At 37.8% G+C, this 25,167-nt stretch overlaps 1 protein-coding gene across 2 annotated transcripts; it reads left to right on the forward strand.

The window, feature by feature from the left end:
• The first annotated feature begins 329 nt into the window (after positions 1–329).
• Positions 330–24,445, forward strand: LOC117293984 (neurochondrin-like). Of its 2 annotated transcripts, none has more exons than XM_033776498.1 (18): positions 330–518; positions 5,357–5,527; positions 7,004–7,103; positions 8,521–8,668; positions 8,893–9,041; positions 10,397–10,524; positions 12,441–12,500; positions 14,281–14,353; positions 15,643–15,812; positions 16,620–16,805; positions 18,343–18,458; positions 18,768–19,035; positions 19,970–20,096; positions 20,683–20,766; positions 21,364–21,522; positions 22,175–22,273; positions 23,188–23,299; positions 23,936–24,445. In XM_033776498.1, exons 2-18 carry the CDS (start codon positions 5,384–5,386, stop codon positions 23,985–23,987), a joined length of 2,175 nt encoding a protein of 724 aa, XP_033632389.1. In that variant the 5' UTR covers positions 330–518; positions 5,357–5,383; the 3' UTR covers positions 23,988–24,445. The 2 variants fall into 2 exon arrangements, with proteins under 2 accessions (XP_033632389.1, XP_033632390.1); XM_033776499.1 differs by having other exon boundaries at positions 330–459.
• Positions 24,446–25,167: the final 722 nt, after the last annotated feature.

Consider the following 25,167-nt stretch of genomic DNA (forward strand, 5'->3'; position numbering starts at 1 on the left):
CATCCCACCTTCCTTTGATAAAATCTTATGTATCCTAAAAGCACATAAGTTTATTAATGAAATGCATTAACAAAGTCAAGTTTATTATGTCTCAATTCTAAATTTATTTTTCAGATAATATTGCGGACACTTTATCAGAATTATTTTACCAATAAAAATAGAAAAACACCTAGTATTATAGTGGTATGATCGGGTCAACTGTCTAGGTCATGAGTTTACTCGAGTTCATCGAGGGAAATTTAGTCTGGTACTGCTTCCGCCGATGTTACAGGTGATGGGTTAGCGAAGCTGTAACACCATACCTATGCAGAAAATGTGTTTGTCTGGTTTGGAAATTATGTTTGCAGCTAAATAATAACTTCAAATTCAACTTCATCTGCACGCGACACCGTCTAGCATGGACTGTTACCGATTGTCTTCTGTGATGATATTCCTGTTCTTCGTGACATATTTTCTGTGGTGCGTTGTCTCCTTTTTACACTGGCAGCTATTCTGAAGTGAAAGGGGGTTCAAAAAACGTAAAGTTTGTAGATCCTTGTTTGTTACTTTCAAATTTTATATTATTTTCATTTTAATTTAGGGGGCCTACTGGAATTTAATTTTAAAATGTTTGTGTTCTCAAAGTCAAAACTTCAATCTTTCACTTTCACCAACCAAGTGACCACGTGTTTTACTTTAATAAATTATAATTCTGTTAATTAATGCTATGATTTTGCTAAGATTGTGTTTATAAACATTCAGCAAATACTTTTGCAGACACTGAAATATAACTGCAAGTTTGTAATGTTTTGTTGTGGAGGAAACGATGCTGAATCCGACCACCGAATATTTTTCATTGTAAAGTTTTTAATTAACACTCATTTTGACAAAAAGGAAACATTGTAATTCGAGTTGTATTTGTTTGTAATCCATTCCAGTTTTAACTGTTTAGCCCCACTTCTGTCATTGTCTGTCTGTTCAGTGGCCAAGGTGAGTATTAAAGGAAGATAATTATCTTATTCTTATCTCCAAACTTCAATATTATGGATTAAGTGGGGAGATCTCAACATGGGTTCAGGACTTCCTGACAGGGCGCACCCAACAAGTCGTAACTAATGGTTATACATCACTCCCAGCAGCCGTCACTTCTGGTGTGCCACAAGGCACTGTCACTGGTCCACTTTTGTTTTTGTTGTACATCAATGACAATGACCTGCCAAACAACATCACCTCCCAGACCAGGCTTTTAGCAGATGACTGCTTGCTTTACACCCCAATTCCTACCAACGGGGACACCAGCACTTTACAGAATGTCCTGAAACTCCTGGAAACCTGGCAAGACACTTGGTTAATGAACTTTAATCCAAGCAAGTGCTGCACCATGACCATAGGCAAGAGAAACCCACCCCAGCATGAATACAAACTTTGCAATCAAGTCTTGGACAGCGTCTCATCTCAAAAATACCTTGGTGTTCATATATCAAATACCCTCAGCTGGAACATCCATGTTCAGGAGTCCATCAAGAAAGCTCAAAGAGTGCAGAATGTTATCCGCAGGAATTTGTGGAGCTGTAACAGTGAAGTGAAATCAACTGCTTATTTGAGCTTAGTGAGACCACTCTTAGAATATGCTGCATACGCTTGGGACCCCTCAACAAAACAGAACATAAACTCAATTGAAAGAGTCCAATGCCAAGCAGCGAGGTTTTGCACAGGAAACTACAAAAGGGATACAGGAACTGTTACTAAACTTCCAGATGACTTGGGATGGGACACACTACAGCACAGAAGAAATCAACAGAAACTATGTATGCTCTACAAGATGAAAAATGGGTTGGTTGACATTCCACTTCACAACTATGTTCAGCCCAATACCAGAGATACAAGGGGAAACAACCAAAAATTCACTCAAGTCAGCCATAAAGCTCGGGCCTTCAAAGATTCATTCTTCGTATCAACTGTTAAACTCTGGAACTCACTCTCGTTGGCTGCTGTGAACAGCACAACCCTAGCTAAATTCAAGGGACCTATAAGCAACAACAAATACATGTAGTAGTCTATTTCCACACGCAGTGCGCAAGTTAGCGTAGATGTATCCGGCAGGATATTTTGCTGACTGAACCAATGGAGATGGAGATGGATTCAGCTTGGTGCCAGGGATAATTTTCCGCACATCGCCAGCCACAGAAGTGGAGCTATCCTGTTTCTTTTTTAATCTATAAAACCTAGGGCTATATTTATTAAAATAGTCCCACTTTTCTTTTGTGGCCATTTCTGAATCCGTGTTACTGTTAGGCTCTAACTAACCCCACTTGTGTGACCAAGGATCCTTGGCCACACAAGTGGGGCTAGCTTCAAGCTTGTGTGTGCAATCTTCAAGATGGGCCGCGCAAACTTCACACTTTGGGAGTGAAATTTGCGTGTAGCAAATTTGCGCGTGTGGATGAAGTTTGAGCGCTACATTTTGTCAAGCTCGATATGATTTGCACTGCATAAAATTACCTGGTGATAGGGGGCTGCTACTCCTAGAACTAAGAGGTTTGTTCCGCTATCGTCTCCATGAACCTCATAGTTGATCATCATTACAACACGAACAGTTCAGGTTCTTTTTCTTTTGGCATTTCGATTTTAATTCATTTTTTTTTTTTTTTTCAAATCTTGCCAAAAATTAGGCTCTATAACTATGTGTTCTTTGAACTCTCATTGACCTTGAAGATGGTCCAAAAAATCCACTTCGCAGTCTCACAATTGTTAAAAAGAAAAAAATTCAGCCCCCATCCACACCATTTTACCGTAACAACAAATTAGTAAGTTGTGTTTCTAATGTAAAGTCTGTAAATAACTATTATGTAACCTACCAGCTGTACAAAATAGTCATAACAAAATTGTAAACTTTGAAGGCTACAATTGTTTTTCAGTGGATTCTTATAGAGGAAGACATGCTCTATCAAGTCATTTTCATTGTGTTGTTTTTCAGAATGATGCATTTTTACAAAAATTGGGTCAAAGGTCATGGTGAGTTACTTTAAACAAGATGTATTTGTTGGTAGGTCTGTATGCTCTGTTTTGAAAGGGTAACGGCACCAAGGCATTTTCTCTTTGGCAAAGGGCACCCTATGAGGAATTTGTAAATTTCTACTGTAGAGTTTCAAGGGCACCAAGGCAATGGCAAGGGGCAACAGAAGCAATCGCCTCCGTTGCCTCCGTGAAGTATCAGGCCTGTGTTGGAAACAAAGCAACCGATCATGCAATTTTAATTTTTTTATTCATGGAAGTTTACAGAAATAATTAATTTGGTCGCAAAGCTGTTGTTAATCCAACTAATTGTTTTGCTAATCATTTGGCCGCCCTTTCCAACCAGCACTATTTATTTATCATAAGTAAAGAGATCTATTGCTGTCAATGCTTGGGAAGCAAAATATAATTAATAATTATATTATTGAATTTATATTGCGCTGTATCCAACCCGCTGGCTTCCGCATGTCAGGCGCGCAAGACTATCACACGGAACGTAATTCTTCGTAGCTATTAGTAACAGCGCGTAATCTATTTCTTAGCGCGCGTAATCTTGGCGCGCACACACACACAACCAACGCGCAACAGACTCTTGACAAAGTTTTTTTTTTTTTAATATTTCAAACCTTGAATTTTCAATTGTCAAAGTGTCTGTAATTGTATTTTTTGTTCCTTTTTTAACAAAAGGGCTTTTTATGAATGGGAATATAAGAGTAGTGACTCGTTCTTAAGTGCCGTTTAAAAACTTGCAAGGGCTCAAGCCTTTATCACATGGCAATTCGACCCTGCCAGCTTTAAACGGCCGTGTAAGAACTCATCGCTACCCTTTTATTCCCTTAGTAAAACGTGTTTACACATGATCCTTCTTTATAATTATTTTAATAATGATAAAAGGCATTTATGTAGAGCTTTATGCAAGGCCTCAACGCGCTTAATTAACATGATTAATGGTGATTGCTACAGACAATGACAGGCAATGGAAGTATGTGGGCGATCTGCCAAATTGGGAACAAATTGATTAGGGTAACCTTTAAATGTTTGGTGCTGATGTAATATGATTATTTTATATAAATGAATATTAGGTCTTTTTTAATGTCAATTTAATGTCAATTGTCTACTATACCTTTTACAATTACATTTAATTAACAAAGTAAAAGGCTTTTTAACAATTTTAGGTTTTTTCCAGACTTTCGTCTGCTGTACTTCAATTTTTGTTTTCACTCAAAAAAATTCGATATATTACAATTAACCGTATTGTTACAACTATTGGAAGCAGCACTCATAAAATAATGCTCAGTCCCCCAGATCGCTGCCAATGCATAAAATTTTAGTAACATACCAGCAACGTAAGTGTCCTAGCTATTCGATCACTCGTACATGCTTGTCTGTACTACTGCTGTTTGGCACGCCACTATTGATGTGAGGGCTATTATACACATACTGACTAGCAACGAGGTAATGCCCATCGGGCATGTGAGTGACCAAAAGAGCGACCTATTTCCCAAGGCCCGATGGGGAATAGACGTAAACTAGTTACCGAATTATGCCAGTCAATATGTGTTTTATAACACAGCTCGGTCTTAAAATGTCAAATAAGAACAGAAAAGGGAATTTTGTAGTTTGTTCACGGTTCAAGTCAAGAGAGGCCGCTGTTACCGCGGGCACTATTTGCAAAGACTTGTGCCCGCTCTGGTACTATTCCCGCAAAACACGCGCGTGCGATCACTAGCCTTTATTAGTTCATCCCACGTGACTGTCCTTTCAGCCAACCAGAATACAGAACAAGCAAGAGGTGTGTTATAATGATAAATAGTGACGCCTTGAACACCCAGCAGGGTGGATATGTGCGCATTACAAGTCTTATTATTATTATTATTTATTATTATGAAACTGGGTATTTGTAGTCAAATTTGTATCAATTGTATAGAGTGCTTAGCACTCTAGTTGCATGAAAATTGCACTTTGGTAATAATTAGTCAGTTATTAACAGGAAGGTATTAATTTGGTAATCACTCTTAAAATTAATGGCAATTAAAACAGACTTGGTTAGAAGTACAGCGGCTTTCGATGGTATGAAGCATTTTGAGAATCATTTCAGTTTTAAGTATTGTGGTTATGGGAAAATTTCTCGTTATTTCTGATTATCGATTATACTGGAATAAAACAATCAAACGGTTCCAAAAACCAAAGGTACATACTTTTGGTTTTTTACTATTTTGTGACTCAGAATAAGATGGTCGATCGACCTCAAACTTCTACAGGTTTGTCACTTACACATGTATGTAACTGGTGAATTACATAAAGTGCTTACACTGCCAGCAACTGTTTTGTTAACAAACTCTAAAAAAATTTTATTTTACAGATAAATTAGATACTAGGAAATATTCAAATGGATACAAGTAGATTGGATGTACAGATGGAGACGGAGGGTGAGGCGTCAAGCCGTAAAGGAAATGACAACATAGAAGAGACTTGCCTGCAGGCACTAGAAAAAGCTTCGTCGGACACAGAAGTCTTGGCTGCTCTTCTCTTGGTATGAGTTTCCTTTTACTTTTAAAATAGTTTTTTTAATTTTGTGTTACTGATGTGAACAGGGTTCTCCCCAGGTTTTTTCAAAAAAAGAGGGGTCATTCTGGACCTAATTCTCGCCACTTTATTCTCTGTCGGTTTTGTCCATTTAAATAATTTTATTGTGCAGTGGACACTATTGGTAAATACTTAAAATTATTATTAGCATAAAACCTTACTTGGTGACGAGTAATGGGGAGAGGTTGATAGTATAAAACATTGTGAGAAACGGCTCCCTCTGAAGTGAAGTAGTTTTCGAGAAAGAAGTAGTTTTCCATTATTTAATTTGATTTAATTTATTTAATCAAGCATCTGAAAGCACACAACGTCGTGTGACAAGGGTGTTTTTTATTCCATTGTTATCTTGCAACTTCGACGACAAATTGAGTTCGAACTTTCACAGGTTTGTTATTTTATTGAATTGAAGTGAATGGTTTATTTGCCAAGTATATAAAAGTACATGAAATTTAAAATCCTTTTGTGCACATAAAACACATAAAATATTAAAATGTAAAAATTCCACAAGTTTTATGCATATGATGAGAAACACAAAATGAGAAGACTGGTCTTTGACAATTACCAAAGGTTTCCAGTGCCTTTAATGAATCCCTTTGAAATTCAATCGCTGTTTAAAAAAAAGTTGATCCACATTTCAGAAGGCAGAAAAGCAAAAAAATTAAATGGTCCAATACATTCGATTGACTGATCGGTTTGTTTGAAACTAAAAACAGTAGATGTCCACTTTGTGCATAAAATCCAAACAATTTCAACCTGCTTTTCTGATATTCAAAAGGCAAATGTCAACTTTTCGACCGCTAGGTGAATATGTTAAAATTTGATTAATTTTGGTTTTTACCCATACACCGGTGTGTGTTAGCACTGTATACTCAGTACTTTTTGAGTCCTGAGAACAAATTTCACAGGCATGTTACTCGGGTGGGATTCGAACCCACGACAATTGCAATTCTAAAGCAGTGTCTTACCAACTAGACTACTGAGGTTGCCCGGTAGCTAGAGGCAGTTTGAATCCTATGTTTTGGCAGCGGGTACCGCATCGATATAAGAGATGTGAAATTTGCATCGGGGATAAAGAATATTAATTTTGGTTTTTACCCATACACCGATGTGTTAGCAAGTTAAATCTGCTTTCCTCAAAACTGAAAAAAAAAAAAAAAAGTAGAAAATTTGGCAACAAAAAGGGTGCAGAAATACTGCGTATAATGCTTTACACACATTGGTGTAATAAATAGCTGAAAAACCGAAAACCAACCCCACCTCGCTTATAGAAAAAGCATTTCTGCATGCTGATATCATTATGCCACATTTGGAATGCAAAAATACCAGGTCCCTCGCTACAGGTGTCATCACTTATAGATTTTCATCCAGTGTTAAATGTTGTCTGTCCAATAATGTTATTTCTGGGTTTTTTTTTTTTCGTTAGGTTGCCAAAGTAGTTCAAGCAGAGAACACAGATGTTGCAACGAGGAAACGCATATTTGATGTGGTGGGATTCAAGTTCATCAACAGGTTGTTCAAAACAGGTAAGAAATTAATTCGGAAAATAGAATTACATTGTGTGTAGCTGTTGCAAACAACTTACCAACCAAATGGACCGAGAGTAGAAATGCAAAAAATAGTTAATGGCCTGACTAAGCTTGGGCGATATCACGATATTATCGAATATCGCGATATTAATTTGGAAACGATTTCGATATCGGATGGATTTGGTTTTAATCGAAATATCGATATATCGCGATATCGATTAAATATCGCGATTTATTTGCGAGCTGAGACATCTTGTACCCCAAATGTTTGGAGTAAAACCAGAAGAATAGGTCATTAGAACACCTCTCTTATGCTATTACTGTCTCTTCTACAACTTTCACTTGGAGTTTGAAGACTGATGATGTCAAATTTAATTAATCGCGATTATATCGAATATCGCGATATATTGTCGGCGATATATCGTGAATAAAATAAATCCATATCGCCCAAGCTTAGGCCTGACGTTTCGACCCAAGCAGAGTCTTTCTCGAAGGCTAAAGAGAACTTAAAAGAGGAACCTTCGAGACAGACTCTGCTAAGGTCAAAACATCAGGTCTTAAATGATGATTTCAAGTGTCTATTGCAATATAAATGGATTTGTCTATGAGGCCATCAGAAGTTGTGTACCTGAAGGATGTAGTTCAGATTACTATGTCGTATTTTAATATTTTATGAGCACCAGTCTATTTCAGACTTGAGTCTCATGATTATACTTTGGACCAATTTCAAAAGTTTGTCTTTGGCTGTGGCTCTGGCTGTGGCTCTGGCTTGGACTTGGGCTTTGGCTTGGTCTTTGGCTTGGTCTTTGGCTTGGTCTTTGGCTTGGTCTTTGGCTTGGTCTTTGGCTTGGTCTTTGGCTTGGTCTTTGGCTTGGTCTTTGGCTTGGTCTTTGGCTTTGGCTTAGGTTCCAACATATATTTTGAAAATGTATGCTTTCCACACAGGCTTTAAATAGTTTGGCAGAGCCCAAACCAAAACCATAACTTCAGACAGGGCCTTTCTGACTTCATGTGCCGAGAATTGTTTTATTATGTTTGTGGTATTCTACAAGTGTTGCTAAAGGTAGATTAGATGTGTGGCTGTGTACAAATATACTGTACATGCCAGCCAAGCCAACAATGTATCAAGTTGCTACTACCTGCTAACCAGCTCTAATGTGGTAGTCTCCTATATCTTTGTTGGGGGGGTTGCCAGTCAAAAGCCATTCAACCTTAATTTATTGTATAACCAGAGATCACACCAAAGTTTATGATAGTGGCACTAGAGGAATCACCTTGAGGGGATGCAACTTTTTTATTTCAATAATCAAGTACTAAACAGGATCTCTGTTGATGCATTCCCCCCCCCCCACCCCTTGACTTTTTATATCAGCGACTTTCGATTATTTCTTTATTTTCATTTCTGTCTGTGCAGCCAATAATCCCAAGCGTGAAGACGGGCCAATGTATCGCAGCTTAGCCGTCACACTTCTTAGATGCTTCATCACAATCCCGGATCTGGCTTCGCACTCTAAGATGATCAGTCAGATCCCAATTTTCATGGAGATTATCAGTGGAAGCAAGTAAGTTATTTCATTCCATCATGTTAAAGGGTTTGGGTACTTGTTATACGACACAAAATACAATGTCCACAGATTTACATTTAACGGTACACGGGTTGAACATAATGATGGTAGAAAGTTCCTGTAATTGGCAAATGTTTATGCTTAGACAGGTGTTATGATACAGGGCTCAGGTCCAAATTTCGTTTGGTGATTAATATACATTCGAGTTTTTTTAATTTTAGAACATCGGTTGAGGACGACGAAAAGCAGATGATTGATGAAACTTATCAAATCCTGGTTACCATGGCAATGGAGGAAGAGCCAAGGAAGATTTTCTGCAACCAGGAGATTGTAGCGTTACTCTGTCAAGCGTTTGGAGATCAGTATTACAGTGAGTGTGTATTTTTAGTGTAATGCAGGGAGGTGATTTCTCCTTTTTTTTACAGAAATCCCTTTTTTCTTAAGCCCCTCCCCCCCCCACACACACACAAAAAACACCTCATTTTATAATTAAAAATACCAGCACTTACATGTACGAAGCCTTAATCTTGTTGACATGCTCTAATGCGCTGAAAAAAAACACTAGTAAAAAACTAAGCAAGAACAATTGTTGGATAAATTTTTAAAAGGGGAGCAGAATTATAACAATACGGCGTGGGCGGAATTTTAACTAGTTGGCGGAAGGTAGACAATCAGCTGGGACAATGTACTTTAGTATAATGGATCAAGGGCATTCCTTGTTTTAAACTCCACCACCGTGGAGTGAGTTATTGTTTCTAATTCAGAATGCCTTGACCAAACTTGCAGAGCTCAGACCCCATTGTTTCAATGCAAATTGTTTCAATTCAATTCGATTCAATTTATTTTTCATCTTGACAATGACAATTAAGCATACAGTTCAAAACAAATAACAATGAGTATAGTAATGAAGGATGGATGCCACATATTAACGTTAAAATGTATTGGAATTTCAAAGGTAATATCTAGTGTAATTAATGAGCTTGCCAACATACAGGGATAAAGGTTAAAGACAGTGGACACTATTGGTAATTACTTTAAATAATTGTTAGCATAAAAACTTACTTGGTAACAAGCAATGGAGAGCTGCTGATAGTATAAAACATTGTGAGAAACGGCTCCCTCTGAAGTAGCATAGTTTTTGAGAAAGAAGTAATTTTCCATGAATTTGATTTTGAGACCTCAAACATAGGTTTTGAGGTCCTGAAATCAAGCATCTGAAAGCACACAACTACGGTAACAAGGGTGTTTTTGTTTTCATTATTATCCCGCAACTTTGACGACTAATTGAGTTCAAATTTTCACAGGTTTGTTATTTTATGCAAATAATACACCAAATGAAAAGACTGGTCTTTGACAATTACCAAAAGTGTCCAGTGTCTTTAAGCAAAATGCTCTTGAAAAATCCTGGAGAGAACCTTGGACCCAGATTTTTTTCTACTTTCATAGAACTTTGGACACGGTTTTCTAAAAAAAAAACAAGAGATTTTACAAACTATTTGTAAGTTTTCCAGTTCAAAGTATTGAATAATTTGTTTCATGTCTCTAAATATATTCCACTATTAAGTATTTTGGATTGAAGGATTTGGGGGTGCAGGGGTCACAATTTTCAATAAGTCATGAATTTTGCTCTGTTGTTCTAAAACAAAAAATGTTGAAAGTTTAACATTTCTCAAAGTTTCTTCGACACGGAAATGAAAAATTGTGTTCTTCTTGTATTTTGTACAGATTGTAATAAAGCTGAAGAGTTGTTGCTGATTTTACTTCATTATTGCGGAGGTCAGATGTGGAAGCTGAACAAAGCCCAGCTGTATTCACTGTTGCTCAAACTGGCAAGAAGGTTTCAGGAATATCAGGTGTGTAGATTAAAATGTTGAAAAATCTTTACTAGAATAAGGTTACCAGCAAAACTACCATGACACATGTATATTGTTTGACTGGTATTTTGCTCATTTCTGCTTAGCTGAAAATGCTTAAGAAACATTTTCTGCTTTAAGCGCATAAGCTAACCGAGCACAACAAAATCATGCTTAACGGAATAAGGTTATTAGGCAAAAATATCATATCACGTGTTCAACTTGTGACTGGTATCCTGCTCGTTTCTGCTTAGCCGAAAATTTGTTTTAATCATTCATTTTCTGTTTAAGCACCTTTGTGAAATACATAGAAGGCCATGTCTCAGTCTTAGCCTTTGTGTTCCTTCAAAAGTTTTTCCATAGATTTTTCAATAAGCCGTTTTGAGATATGGGGGACACAATGCTACAACAATATAAGCTTTGGGTAAATTTGTGTACATACACCCAAACCAAACAGTACACTCCTATCACGTCTGCCATACCTCAAATAGGTTTATGTGATTGCCCTTTGGCAAAATGAAAGTGGCCTTGCTCAAAGATGACGTTCCAGGCTTGAAACATGCCTGGGTACTGCCTCTTAAATATTTGCCAATTTGTGCAGAACTCGTGATTTTTCATGGCGTTATTTCCAGGCATGATTTTCTTCTTACTTCAGTCTGTTTTCTGATTTTTCGCCCTTGGGAAAAATCAGAAAAATTGTTATTACTAATTCATGAAAAGTCTATTAGAGCCCACACCATGTACATGTAGGTCGACTCTTGAACTCAATAAACATTTTTCTACTTTTTTTTCCAAAGACCAAGTATCATGTCTGTATAATAATAATAATAATAATAATAATAATAATAATAATAATAATAATAATAATAAGACATTTGTAAAGCGCCTAATGCAAAAAGCCTCTAAGCGCATAGAGAGAACAAGAAAATAAACAATGAGAGAAAGATACAAGTTACAAATAAGCAAATTACACAAAAAGCAGCTTTAAACCAATCAACAGGGACTTAAAACATTGTAAAGAATTAGCTTGGCGAATATGCACAGGAAGACTATTCCAAAGAAACGGTGCGGCGTAAGAAAAAGATCTGTGGCCATAAAAAATGGAAGAAGCTCTAGTAGCAGAAAGCAATGACTGTTGAGATGATCATAAAGTCCGAGTAGGGGCATAATAATGAACAAGTTCAGATAAATAAGCAGGAGATTGACATGTCTGAGCCTTGAAAGTTAACAGAAGAATTTTGTAAACTGTTCGAAACCTAACTGGGAGCCAATTCAATTGCATTAGTACAGGTGTAATATGGTGAGAACGAGGCAGGCAAGAAACAAGGCGAGCAGCAGTGTTCTGTACACGTTGAATTTTAGCAAGATCTTTATCAGGGAGTTCATACAGGAGTGAATTGCAGGAATCAAGTCTAGTAGTGACGAAGGCGTAAACAAGACGAAGAGTATATTGCCTCAGTATTGAGATACATGTATCATATTATTATTTTGCTGTAGCACTGTAGTTTTGCATAATTGCATAATTATAGTGCTGTCTTATTGCATTACCTTCATGTAGATGGTTGGGGATGTCTTGTTATATTGTCGCATGATTACTAGGAACTTCGCAATATAAGGCAATAAAGTACAGCTATACCACATTAGACGGCAGTGATGTAATGCAATAAAATAATAAGTACAGCAAATAACGCTTTACTCAGGGGGGATATATATAACGCCATAAAGAAATTTGCGAAGATGAGCTACCTTACACATGTAGATTCTTGTCATGTGTTTACAATGTAAGGAAAGTAATTTAATTTTTAAAAAGCGTGAAAATTTTCATTAAATTCTTAGAACCCCGGTAATAATGCAGGACAAAATTTGTGTTGCGTGTTTTTTCGAAACACCTGTGATTTTTTATTCTCTTTTTCTAGGATGATGTTAAATTTGAAGTTTGTGAGACTCTGTCTAGACTGCTCTCAGCTTCCAGTGAAGTAAGTTATAACTCAGTAAACCATTTTAGTTTGGCCGTTATTCTTTGTTATCTTGCAATATCTAAATGTTTTCGTTTTTTTTTTTGTCAGATTAAATTGCAGCAATAGGAGACTGTGCGATGCTAGACATACCTTTTATTAATTTCATTTTATTTGTTACTCTTCACACTGGCAAAACACTGGACACTATTGGTAATTGTCAAAGACCAGTCTTCTCACTTGGTGTATCTCAACATATGCATGAAATAACAAACCTGTGAAAATTTGAGCTCAATCAGTCATCGAACTTCCGAGATAATAGTGAAAGAAAAAAGCACCCCTGTCTCACGAAGTTGTATGCATTTAGATGGTTGATTTCGAGACCTCAAGTTCTAAATCTGAGGTCTTGAAATCAAATTCGTGGAAAATTACTTCTTTCTTGAAAACTATTGCACTTCAGAGGGAGCCGTTTCTCAAAATGTTTTATACCATCAACCTCTCCCCATTACTCGTTCAAACTATTTGAAAGGTAAAATCCACAAAATAGAACAATGACTGAGACAAATGAAAATAAAAACAAGTTTACCAAATTGTATAAAATACCATGCCAGTGAGTGGCATGGAGGAACAGGTGACCATTACCTGTATGAGGCTGTCGTACCATAATTCTTGTCAACTAATAAATAAATAAATAAATAATAAATAAATAAATAAATAATTAAATGCATTGAGATTGAACAGACAATCACACTTAAGGGCCACAATTTTTTTCACATGGTTCTGATCTGTGCTCATTTTTGAGAGCAGTGGATTTACCTGGTTAGTCCTATCATGGAGGAAGGAAGAGAAGGAGCTCGAACGACCTGCAAAACCGCAGAGTAACAAAAGAATACCCTGACAATGCCCCTGTCTGACCAGTGGAAAAAGATAGGAGACCTGCTGGACGGCCGATTAGTGAGTGGGATTAGATCTCTTTGTACTAAGGTTTGGTACCGCCACTCTGCACTGTTGCCTTCGTGTAAAGTTGAATCATTGGAGACAAGTATTGTGAATACACACGTTTTCATTTACCATTTGTGGTGTTTACATGGAAATATCATAGCACATTTTTACATTTTTTGCAACTTTTCTGTCACTAGCAGTGGTTCAAAAACTGGGTATTAGCACACAAGGGTGGTTGGTGTTCATATGTGTTTTTCGATTTGGTTTTTCGAAAGTGTACACAAGTTTTATCAGGTCTCAAAAAAGTTGTTTTTTCTTTATTATATCCATACGACATACAACACCATAGTTAAGTGAAGAATTGTTTTCATAAGGTATGTGGGTGATGACGAGGTGTCGTTAAACGACCGCGGTACCACGGGTTCGGCTTTTGAAGTCCCTTCGTTCGAGCTCCTTCTCTTCCTTCCTCCATAGTCCTATAGACCTAACTATTACAACGCCACAGATTTATAATACAAATTTTAACAGTTATTTATGTTTTCAGGAGTTGAATATATGATCTTATCTTCAAGTACGCGCTAATCCTCCAATCAGATTTGCAGAATGGAGTGGTGATAAAAACCTATATTGCAATGCTAATATCACTACCATGCGTCTTGTGTGTTATGTCACGCGCCAAGTTTGCTTGAAGATAAATACGTTATCAAACGCGCGCTCGTCGAAATACGGAAAATATAGCGCGTCTGCGTCCCATATCCAACTCGGCCTTCGGCCTCGTTGGATATGGGACGCAGAAGCGCTATATTTTTCCGAATTCCACTCGTGCTTGTGTGATAACTTATAATATTTTACTTCATAGGTCCCCATGGAGCAATCAGAGTGGAGCCAGTTTATATTCCAAGGAGTGAGTGACATTCTCAAAAGCAAAGTTGGTAAGTCAATATTTGTCGCGCTTTGTTTGGTCATTCAGAACCAATAATAGAACCTGTCTCCAAACTTAAGTATTTTCATTTCCTTTCTGGATTGACGCCTTATAAATTTAAGGATTGGTTTTTGATTGATTGTTTAACTGATTGATCGATTGATAAATTGTACAAGTGCACAGCAACAATCATGAGTACACTCTTTGTTACAAAGTCATTAAACAAGAACTTTTATTTAAAAAATTCAAAGACTTTTTATTCATCATTGACACAGTAAGCGCTGATTGATTTATAATAACATTGAGGATGACTATAGAGCCAAATTTTTGTTTTTTTAATCTGACCACGTTTCACCTCTCCTTCAACAACCCCACTGGCTTCCTGTTCAGGAACGTATCATCTTCAAACTGTTAACCATCACATATGAATGTGTGAATGAAACTGCTCCCCCTCATATAAATGTGTGAATGAAACTTCTCCCTCTTACCTTACTGAACTTATCACACCTTACCAGCCAAATCGCACACTCCGCTCCAGCTCAGATACAAGGATTCTCACTAAACCTAAAATCAGATACACTTCATCATCCAAAGGTTTTTATGCAGCAGCACCAAACCTTTGGAACACTCTTCCTTGTCATGCTTTCCGATTTCAAAATACCACTCCAAACACACCTTTTCCATACTTGATTCCCCTCTTAGGCTATTTATTTATTTCTCATTGCTTTGTATTGTTAATATTTGATTGCTTGTTATTTTGTTGTACATGTAAAGCGTTGTGGTACCTTTTTTTTGTAAGAACGCTATATACATGGTGTTACCTCAAACCTTTCTATATCGTATTTCCACCATGCAAAGTTTCAAATCCTACTTAGCTATATGAATACTAAGATTATTATTATCATTATTATTATTAGTCGTAACATTGAAACCAATTAAGAACTCACTCTGCGGTAAAGTCGTTAATAAGGATCTTATAAGCTAAATGAGTAGTCCCAGCCGATTTTCTCTTTTCCGCCCAGGTAGTAGTTTATACGCAGGACAGTTCTTTTCAGAACTGAGAAGACTCCCGAACAATCCGATAAATCTACTCCGCGGTAGTAGCATATATAGCAAGACAGTTCTCTAAAGAACAAACTCTACCTGGCAAGTAGACATACGCATGGTGTTACCCCAAACCAAATATATAACATTGAGATAACTGCCACATCAAACTGTTGCAAAAAAAATGTTTACCCGTGGTTGCGACTGTGCACTAAAAGAAACCTTATTTTATTATGTCTCTATCAACTCCGTTAGTTGAGAAGTACCGAGACCCAGCGTTGCGTCTGGCATCCACCATGGTCAACCAGCAAGGTATAGGATGGGCTCTGGGACCGAGTCAACTCGATAAGAAGTTCCTACTCCTGCTCATTCACTTAGCTTGTGTGGAGACGAGAATGGCTCTGGAAAGCCCTGACCCGAAATATGTGAGGATAATTCTTTGCTTCTTTTTTAAAAATACCAAAAAATGGTCTGACATTTTTCCCCTAGCAGAGTCTCTGTTAAAGGCTTAATGACAATAACACACAGTTAAACTAGTGTACTGGTACTTGTTTCAATCCATTCTACAATCTGGATTGTTATACCTCAGTAACAAATTGTCAAATTTGATTGGACGGGAATGAAATTTTCCAATGTAGTATGTTAACATATTATCCCAATTTCTAAAGCAAAACTAAATTTTCTGTTTTGTACTATTTTTGTTGACATTTTTACTGACAAAATTTGATTCAAGAAATGAACACTATTTGCAATGTGTGGGCGTTTTTTGATGATTATATAGATATTAATGGTCTCCAAAGGATTAAGAGGAGTGTCAATGCCTACCTCCAGCTCGCAGGGATATATATATTAATGGTCTCCAAAGGATTAAGAGGAGTGTCAATGCCTACCTCCAGCTCGCAGGGTTATTTTCATCTTTAATATTTTCTACTTGTAGCCTCTTTCAGGGGTCACTCTTCGCATATAAAATGCGCTACGTATATAAGGACTAGTTATTATAATTTTAGTTAATTTTTTACTTTGGGGGTTGAACAAAGAATTGTTTAGAGTGGGATTCGAACCAACGACCTCCGGATTAACGTGCCGGCGCTCTACCAACTGAGCTATCTAGCCCTATGTTGGCGGTGTCCCTAATTCTTTGTTCAACCCCCAAAATCATTTCAAAATTTACCCAGTCAGTTTCCCCTGTGGTTTATATTAATTTATTACTATAATATTTCTACTTTCTTCAGCGATCCTCCAAGGATTCCGTTCTAGTGGCCTGCTTCAGCCTTCTAGAGCAGTGCATTGAGTTTCTAACCTGTGGGCCGATCCTAGCGCTGGAAGATCGGCAAGTTGTGCAACTTCACACGGCCATGACTGGTGCATTCGGGGCTGTTATGTACTACTTGCAAATGGCTCAGTTTGATGCTGCTTGGGTAAGAGAGGTTTGTTTATGCAAGTCACCAGACACACAAGACCTGAGGTCGTTGCCACCTACACGTAGGGCTGAAACAGGGTTGCCCCTTTTACAGGCCATACGGATGTAGGCTTGGGTATCATCAGTCCAAGCCTGGCCGGTAGAGCAGAAAGCTCTACTTCCCCAATTTTACGTAGCAAGTGTCACAGCAGGGATTCAAACCCACACTCTGTTGATCAAACACCAGAGCTTGAATCTGGAGCTCTTAAAGACACTGGACACTATTGGTAATTGTCAAAGACCAGGCTTCTCACTTGGTGTATCTCAACGTATGCATAAAATAACAAACCTGTGAAAATTTGAGCTCAATCTGTCATCAAAATTGTGAGATAATAATGAAAGATAAAATACCCTTGCCACACGAGGTTGTGTGCTTTCAGGTGCTTGATTTCGAGACCTCAAATTCTAAATCTGAGGTCTCAAAATCAAATTCGTGGAAAATTACTTCTTTCTCAAACAGTACTCCACTTCAGAGGAGCCATTTCTCACAATGTTTTATACTATGAACCTCTCCACATTACTCGTTACCAAATAAGTTTTTATGCTAATAACTATTTTGAGTAATTACTGATAGTGTCCACTGCCTTTAACTGCTCAGCCATGACACGCTGTTGATTTGGTTTTATGTCTTTGTATTATTTGGTTTTACCCTTACATCAATGTGTGTTAGCACTGTATACTCGGTACTGTCCCGAGTTCGGTGAGAAAAAAAATCACAGGCATATTACTCGGGTGGGATTTAAACCCATGATCGTGCCAATCTAGAGCAGGTGTCTTACCAACTAGACCAGCGAGATTGCTTGGTTTCTAGAGGCAGTTGATATGTTTGCTTACTTATTTATGTATTTGTGTGTTTCATTTCATTTTATATATTAATTTCACAGCGAAAATTGTTACAATTACAGTACAAAATGTAAGAGAATTTCAAATATAAACAGCGGATAACACAACATGGATGACAAAAAGGAAACTTTATGACTGTTGAATCGTTCGAACTGTCTCGGCTAAAATGTGAATGTGCACTGGACATCATTTTAGCAAGCAACTCTTTGATGCATTAATAGATCAGTGAAGACAATGACCATTGCTATCAGTGATATAACAGAACATATGACGCCCATGCAAATTTCACATTTTTGTATTTTCTGTTTGCCTAGGTTGATTTGTATAATTTTGTTCTTTCTTTTTTTAGTATTATAGTATTCTATTGTTGATTAAAGAAAAATAATTATCCATTAGTTTTTGGGGGATGCGTTGCGGATGTTGTATGAAATAAGTAAATAAAATAAATGAATAAATAAATAGCTTTTAATTATGTATAGTGTTCTAACCTTTGTGCGCAATTCACTGGAGATATGGCGCTATATAAATGCTGTTATTATTAATGTTATTATTATTGGATGGAGCTCCAGTGACCCATCTCACACCTTCAGTGCTCTATCATCTTTGCTTCTTACTATACCAAGCTTCTAACTTTTATTTATTTATACTTTCAGGCCGACCAGCCGCTAGTCGTAGCTGCAGTCAGGGTGCTGTGTGTGTGGCTCGCTGAGGAAACTACTGCCCTTAAAGCTCAAGTGTTTCAACTCTTACCATTCCTCGTCAAAGTTGTGTAAGTTTTCCGTACCAAACTTAGTGAAAAGATTTCTTGTGTTTGTCCTTTAGGTACTTCTTTTTTTCTCGTGTACAGGAAGTGTTGCAGCATAGCGGTGAAGAACACCAAATTCAAACTCTGGTGTTTCTGACACTTAACCATTGCTTCGTCCTTGGGATGGGACATAAAGCCGTTGGTCCCATGTGTTGTGTAATGCATGTAAAAGAACCCAGTGCACTTATCGAAACGGAAGGGGTTTGATATGAGTAACAGATATTCCCCTAGTAAAATGTGTCAGTGGAATTTTAATTATCGATCTTCACGCAGAGAGAAGTCATTCCGTGAGGCCACCTCCACCTCTAGAAGCACCCCTCAAGCCAGCGGGTCCTCACTCCTCCCGATCTCCCATCAGAGCCTGAGGAGTTTTGCCTCTACAGACCTCCTGAGGCTCCTCCTACCGGCGTTGTGTCATCTTACTGCCGAGGATGAACCCAGGGCCGTCTTGGTGGAGGAAGGAGGGATTGAACTGCTTGGAGAGTGTTTCAGTCATCACTGGCAGAGGTTTATCATGGGGGATGAAGATGGGGATTCGGAGGTCAGTTTGTCTTAATTTCTTACAAAACATTTTTTAATGGCCTGACTTGACCCTAGAAGATCCTGTCTCGAAGGCTAAGTCTTTCTCTGTGGCCTTCAAGAAGGACTCTGCTAGGGTTGAAACATCAGGCCATGAAAATTTTGTTTGCATTTACACCATAGGTCCTTTTGGTTGGCAAGTTGTTTGCAACAGCTATTTTATTTTTTTTTTTGTGTGTGTTGAAGGCACTGCACTGGACACTATTGGTAATTATCCCAAAATATCTAATAACATAACAATTGACTTGGTATAAAGCAATGGAAAGCTGTTGATAAAACATTGTGAGAAACAACTCCCTCTGAGGTAACATAGTTTTCAAGAAAGAGGTAGTTTCTCATTAAAATATTTGAATCTGAAAAAGACTTGAAGGCATCTTAAGGCACACAAATTTCTGCAACAAGGGTGCTTTTCTGTTATTATTTTCTTGCAACTTCGATGACCTATTGAGCCCAAATTCTTCACAGGTTCATTATTTTATGCATAATATGTTTGGGTACACCAAGTGAGAACTTTGACAATTATCAAAGATGTCCAGCCGTCGGTTTCACCAAACTCTTCCCAACTTTAACTTAATCTTAGGATGAGTTCAGTTCCATATCCGAAGACGATGGGACGCATTGAACCCACCCTAAGTTAGGACGGGTTTCTTAGTCCTTACTTGAGATAGGCTTAATTCTAGCGTTTCGGCAAATCGGCTGCTGTGCCTTTAAAGGGGCAAAGTGCCTTTAAAGGGGCACGTTGCCTTTGAATTCCTCAAGATGTTGCTGTTTGGAACTACTCCTGCCATCATTTCAATAAAACGTCTAGAATTTGGATCGTACTTTCAGAGACTAGTTGTCTGCAAAGATTCCCCTGGAATGTTATCTACTGTTGCTTGATGTTGATTATTTTCCAGATTGCCATGACAACGCTGTGCAGTGTCTTCCTGAATGTGGCCTTACAGGATGCTGAAGCGGTTCAGAATCACTCCACTGTATTCAAAGAGCTGTTGTGTCTGCTAGCGGCTGCATTGGCACAAATAGGTAACATTAGTGAACCATTTGAAACACGTTTCAGAAAGGCGCGCCAGAGTTGCGTGCCCTACCAAATAGATTAGGAGCGACTGTAGGTGCACCCAAATAAATTTGTGTTTCAGACAGGCGATCTTAACATAACATCTACATTGGCTCGGCTCATGACAAGATCGACGTCTGAAACCAAGGCGCTCCAGTGTTGTTCCGAACGACTGCAACGCTTAATATTTCGACTTCTAGTGCATCCAGTCGATCCTGCTCCTTACTGTTTCAGGCGTTAAACTTTTCATGTACTTAGTTCAGAATTTTAATTAGTCCTGTGGTTGATCCATTTTGTGTAAGAGACTACGTAGAGCATGCTGTCAAAAGACGCATGAAGCTATATAGCAACAGTTCCCCTCTGATCCTTCGTTGAACTTGTGATATGTCTAACTGTATGCAGTTTAGGGCGACTACGTAAGAGCAAGGGTGCGATTGGTCCAAAGAAAACAGCTGACAATGAAAAGTTTGGTGTTTATGTGTTTATCCTGACAAATTGAAAATTTCTGAACAGGCTCTAAACTTCTCTTATTTGTGTTTCCTTTAAATTGTTCAGTGTCCGAAACAGAGCATCTTATTCTGTCCTTCAACCTGGCTGTACTTGGTTTGACGCTGCTCAGAACACTCGCCTATAATGCTGGTATGACATTTTCTTATAAATCTTTTATCATTGAAAGCAAATTGTTAATGACCTTGGCCCAATTTCATGGCTCTGCTTACCGCACAATTCTGCGCTTACGATCACGAGTCCGCTTACGTTCAAGCGCCAAATTTCTGCGCTAGCCTTCTAAGCGTAGAATGCCTGGTAACATGGAGTATGCACTCGCAGAAGCCAAAATTCGCAGCTTACCCGTGAAATATGCTTGCTGTAAGCACAGAACTCCCTGCTTCTGTAAGCGCCAATTCTGTGCTTGCGGTAAAGCAGAGCCATGAAAACTGGGCCCTGATGCTTCGACCCTAGTGGAGTCTTTCTCAAAGGATAAATGGCAACAGGACTTACATATACAAATAACTAAGTGTAACCGGAGCCAAGTGTAAAGAAATGAAAAAAGAGCTACTAATTTCATTTGTGAAACAAATTAACCAGGCTAGAAAAAAAAGATGCTTTTTGACTGAAAATAGTTCCTTACAGATAGCGGAGAATAAAAATTTAAAAACTAATCCTGAAGTGATCTATTTAAAGGGAGATTGCCTGATGTTGTCAAAAAATAAGTTAACTTTTGTTTTTCTCCAAAAGATGTGAGAGATTTGTCGGCCATTAAGAAATCCGTCAGTCGCATGTTGGATCTGTTTAAAGCGTCGTATGTGGTTACCCGTGATAACATACATGAAGTATGTGAAGAGTACCAGCCATATTGGACGGATGTTTCGGAGCTTTGGCTTCTTGGAAATCAAGGTAAAGTCCAAGGACGACTTTTAATAGTTATTGTTATTATTATTTTTATCTCTTTCTGGTAATAAAAACCAAGAGGACCCTCAAAAGTGCACCTGTTACCCCTATGCCTGAAGCTACCTTTGTTCAATGTCAAAGAACACACAATAGCTCAGCGCAGTATAAAATTTGCTTGCCATAAGGTAACAGCCAAACTACCTTGTCACATGTACAACCTTTGGCCGGTCCTCTTCCTGTTTTTGCTTAGCAGAAAAATTGTTAAGCAAAACACCGTGTAAAGGAAAACCACTTTAGGGAAACCCACACAAGCAGGTATGGACAAAAAAAAAACAATCCACATGCAAGGCTCTGGTTCGGGATTTGAACCGGATTCCACAGAGGTAAAAAGCAGGGAAGAATCTTTTCTTTTTTTCATAAGAGAGAAATTTAAACTATAGGGCTTATGCATAGATAATATTGTATTGTGTTGATTTTCGATGAACTTAGTTTGTCTTTTCCAAAATGGGCAATGTTTGGGTGATTTTTTTTCTTCTAATTCGATAGCTACTTTATTTAGGACTAGAGATAACTTACCATTACCATTTTAATCCAAATTTCTGAAGTAAAATATTTGTGAACAATTTGATAAAGAAATTGTCTTTGTATGTTTCTTTAGTTTTATCAGAGTGCTTGTCCTGCATACCCTGGCTGCCAGTGCTCTGTCTGCAAAATGGATATCTCAAACATATCATTGAACTGCTGAAGAAGGTCAAAGGTATGACAAGTCAGGCTACTTCTATGTCCAAATATTGATTAATTAATTATCCATTGAAATGTAAATAAATGGGTTAAAACTGTAATCAAAGTTTGTTTAGTAAAGTTGCTGGTAAAACCATGTGTAATTCTCTATTTGGAGCACTTTTGGCTCTGAAAAGAGCAGGTGTGGTCTTTTGACGTTTCAAACAGTAAACTCTGCTTTTGTCTTTAAAGGAATCTTACAGAATTGGTAAGAAACAAAAGTCGCGAAGATCACAGATTTACATAAAACTTACACAGTCTAATGATGATGATAGTAGAAAACATCCCTTGAAACAGTTTCATATTTGATGAGAAGTAAATAATCAAATTTTGCGTTTGGAGTTAATCGCTCAGTGAGCATTTTATTAATTTTTGTTTTGGCATCGATGCAATGCAAAATTTGTACTCGGTTTTTTACTATTCTGTCATGACCCAGAAAACTTCTACAGGTTTGTCAGTTTATGTATATGGTGGATTACATGAAGTGCTTACACTGCCAGCAACTGTTTTGCTAACAAAACAAATTTTTCAAATTTTCAGAGAAACAGTGTGCTCAAACATCCCAGCAATTTTCAGCTGATTTGCTGATTTGTCTTTTTGGTTTATTTTCTAGTGCCAATGAAAAAATTAAGGAATAAATAAATGGTTTATATGTTAAATTTTGCCGGACAAATGTCATCAGTCTTCTGTGATCCTCAGTAATTTGTTTCCATTTTATCTGAATGCACAATCAATTCTCAGTGCGTCAATAATCCCAAATCAGCCCTAGCAGAGTCTTTCTCAAATAATTCATTTCAACATTCAAACCACGGAAAGGGAGACAACTTTTGTCAATGAAATGCTTGTATTTCTTTAAATTTTCATTTGTATTATTCTTTCTTATCCATCTAGCTGAGACGGTTGAAGACGAGACGAGAATTGTTTATAGCGCCCTCTTGGGATCAGTTGCTAAGACGGAGGTGTGTGCTGAGATACAACAAATGGGTGCTTTGGACATTGCAAGGTATGCGTAAAAACATTTTCTGGTGTCGGATTCATTGTAATTTTTAATTCGGTCTTTATCCGAGATACGACAAATGGGTGTTCTGGATGGTTTACGTCAAATGGCCATTTGTGGCAGCTATGCTCTCTAAAGAGTCAACTCCGATTTTCATGTAATCGCAACTGAGTGCATCATTTTTTTTTCACTGTGGTCCAGTGGTAAGACCCCAGCCGTTGATTTCACAAAGAGTTAGGACTCGTCTTATCTCGAGTTAGGACAAGTAACTCGTCCTAACTTAGGATTAATCTTAAGGTCTGCATGCTACAGTGCAGGGTTGGGACTCGTCATAAGTCCTAAGATTAGTCTTTAAGTTAGAAAGAGTTTTGTGAAATCGACGGCAGGACTTGCAATCGCAAGGATGTGGGTTTAAATCTTACCAAGCTAACCGCTGATTTCACAATGAGTAGAATTAGTATTGTCTCATTACTGAATTACAATTTCTTGATTTGTGCATTTCATAATCATAGACATTAAACCAAAGTTTGTATGGGCCAGATTGGCTGAGTTCCCTTGACGGGAAGATCAGCTAAACAACAAATAAACCGACAAACAAAAGTTGAGTAATTTGGTGGATTTTGTGTTCCATTTTGTCCATAGAAAATACGCAATGGAGGAGGTATTAGCAAGTCTGCAGGCGACTGACAGGTAGTCATTTGCCCCAAGGTGACAATGGGTTCAACTCAGCGTCTAGTCAGTCGGAACAACCGAGAAAAAATGTGTACATAGTAAAAGCATGGATCAAATTTAACCTGCATAATCACCTGTTGCTAGCCCCTTTAATTTATTGCGGGAAATTCAGAGTACTGGCAACAGGTATAACTCCAGGTAGCATACAGAGTATGCAAACAATTCAATATTATTAAAAATGTATTAGGCACCACTGCAAGTAGCACACAGTGTATGCAAATTGAAAGTGTGTTTTACTTTTAGAAGCCTGTGGTGAACACCTATGGATTGTATGTGCTGTAGATTCATCGTGGGAAATATATGATGGTATGTTCGTGATGATTGAATTGGAATTATTAATGGGTTTGGTTTTTTAAACAATTTTTCTTTTTTCTGTGGTGGATTTTACAAAGAGTTGAGACTAGTCTTAACTCAACCTATGACGAGTTACTTGTCCCAACTTAGGACTAGCCTTAAAGGCAGTGGACACTATTGGTAGTTATTGTCAAAGACTAGCCTTTACAGTTGGTGTATCTCAACATATGCATAAAATAACTAACCTGTGAAAATTTGAGCTCAATCAGTCATCAAAGTTGCGAGATAATAATGAAAGAAGAAAACACCCTAGTCACACGAAGTTGCGTGCGATTAGATGGTTGATTTCGAGACCTCAAGTTCTAAACTTGAGGTCTCGAAATCAAATTCGTGGAAAATTACTTCTATCTCGAAAACTACTCCACTTCAGAGGGAGCCGTTTCTCACAATGTTTTATACTATCAACCTCTCCCCATTACTCCATTACTCTTTACCAAGTGAGGTTTAATGCTAATAATTATTTTGAGTAATTACCAATAGTGTTCACTGCCTTTAAGTTTTTTTACTACTCCTAACTCTTTGTGAAATCGACGACTGGAGACAGATTATTTCTGTTTGCTTATGGTTTGCAACATCAGGAAGTTCAGATAAGTTCCTTGTGTAGGATGCATACCTTTGTTTGGACTTGGCGTAGTAGAAGAATGGTTGATTTTAATAATGATTTTAGAAAATCACTAATCAGTTGCATGGCTTTTGACTGGCACCTCCAAACAAAGATATTGACAAAATAGGGAGACCCCACACATAGGGCTAGACAGATCGATTGGTAGAGCGCTGCAGGTTTATCC

Source organism: Asterias rubens, chromosome 8, assembly GCF_902459465.1.
Source record: "Asterias rubens chromosome 8, eAstRub1.3, whole genome shotgun sequence".
NCBI lineage: Eukaryota > Metazoa > Echinodermata > Asteroidea > Forcipulatida > Asteriidae > Asterias > Asterias rubens.

Coding starts and splice junctions, on each gene's coding strand:
- LOC117293984 (XM_033776498.1), top strand. CDS start 5,384: ATGGATACAAGTAGATTGGATGTACAGATGGAGACGGAGGGTGAGGCG. Junction 20,097..20,682: donor GGCTGCATTGGCACAAATAG/GTAACATTAGTG, acceptor TAAATTGTTCAG/TGTCCGAAACAGAGCATCTT. Junction 21,523..22,174: donor TTGGCTTCTTGGAAATCAAG/GTAAAGTCCAAG, acceptor ATGTTTCTTTAG/TTTTATCAGAGTGCTTGTCC.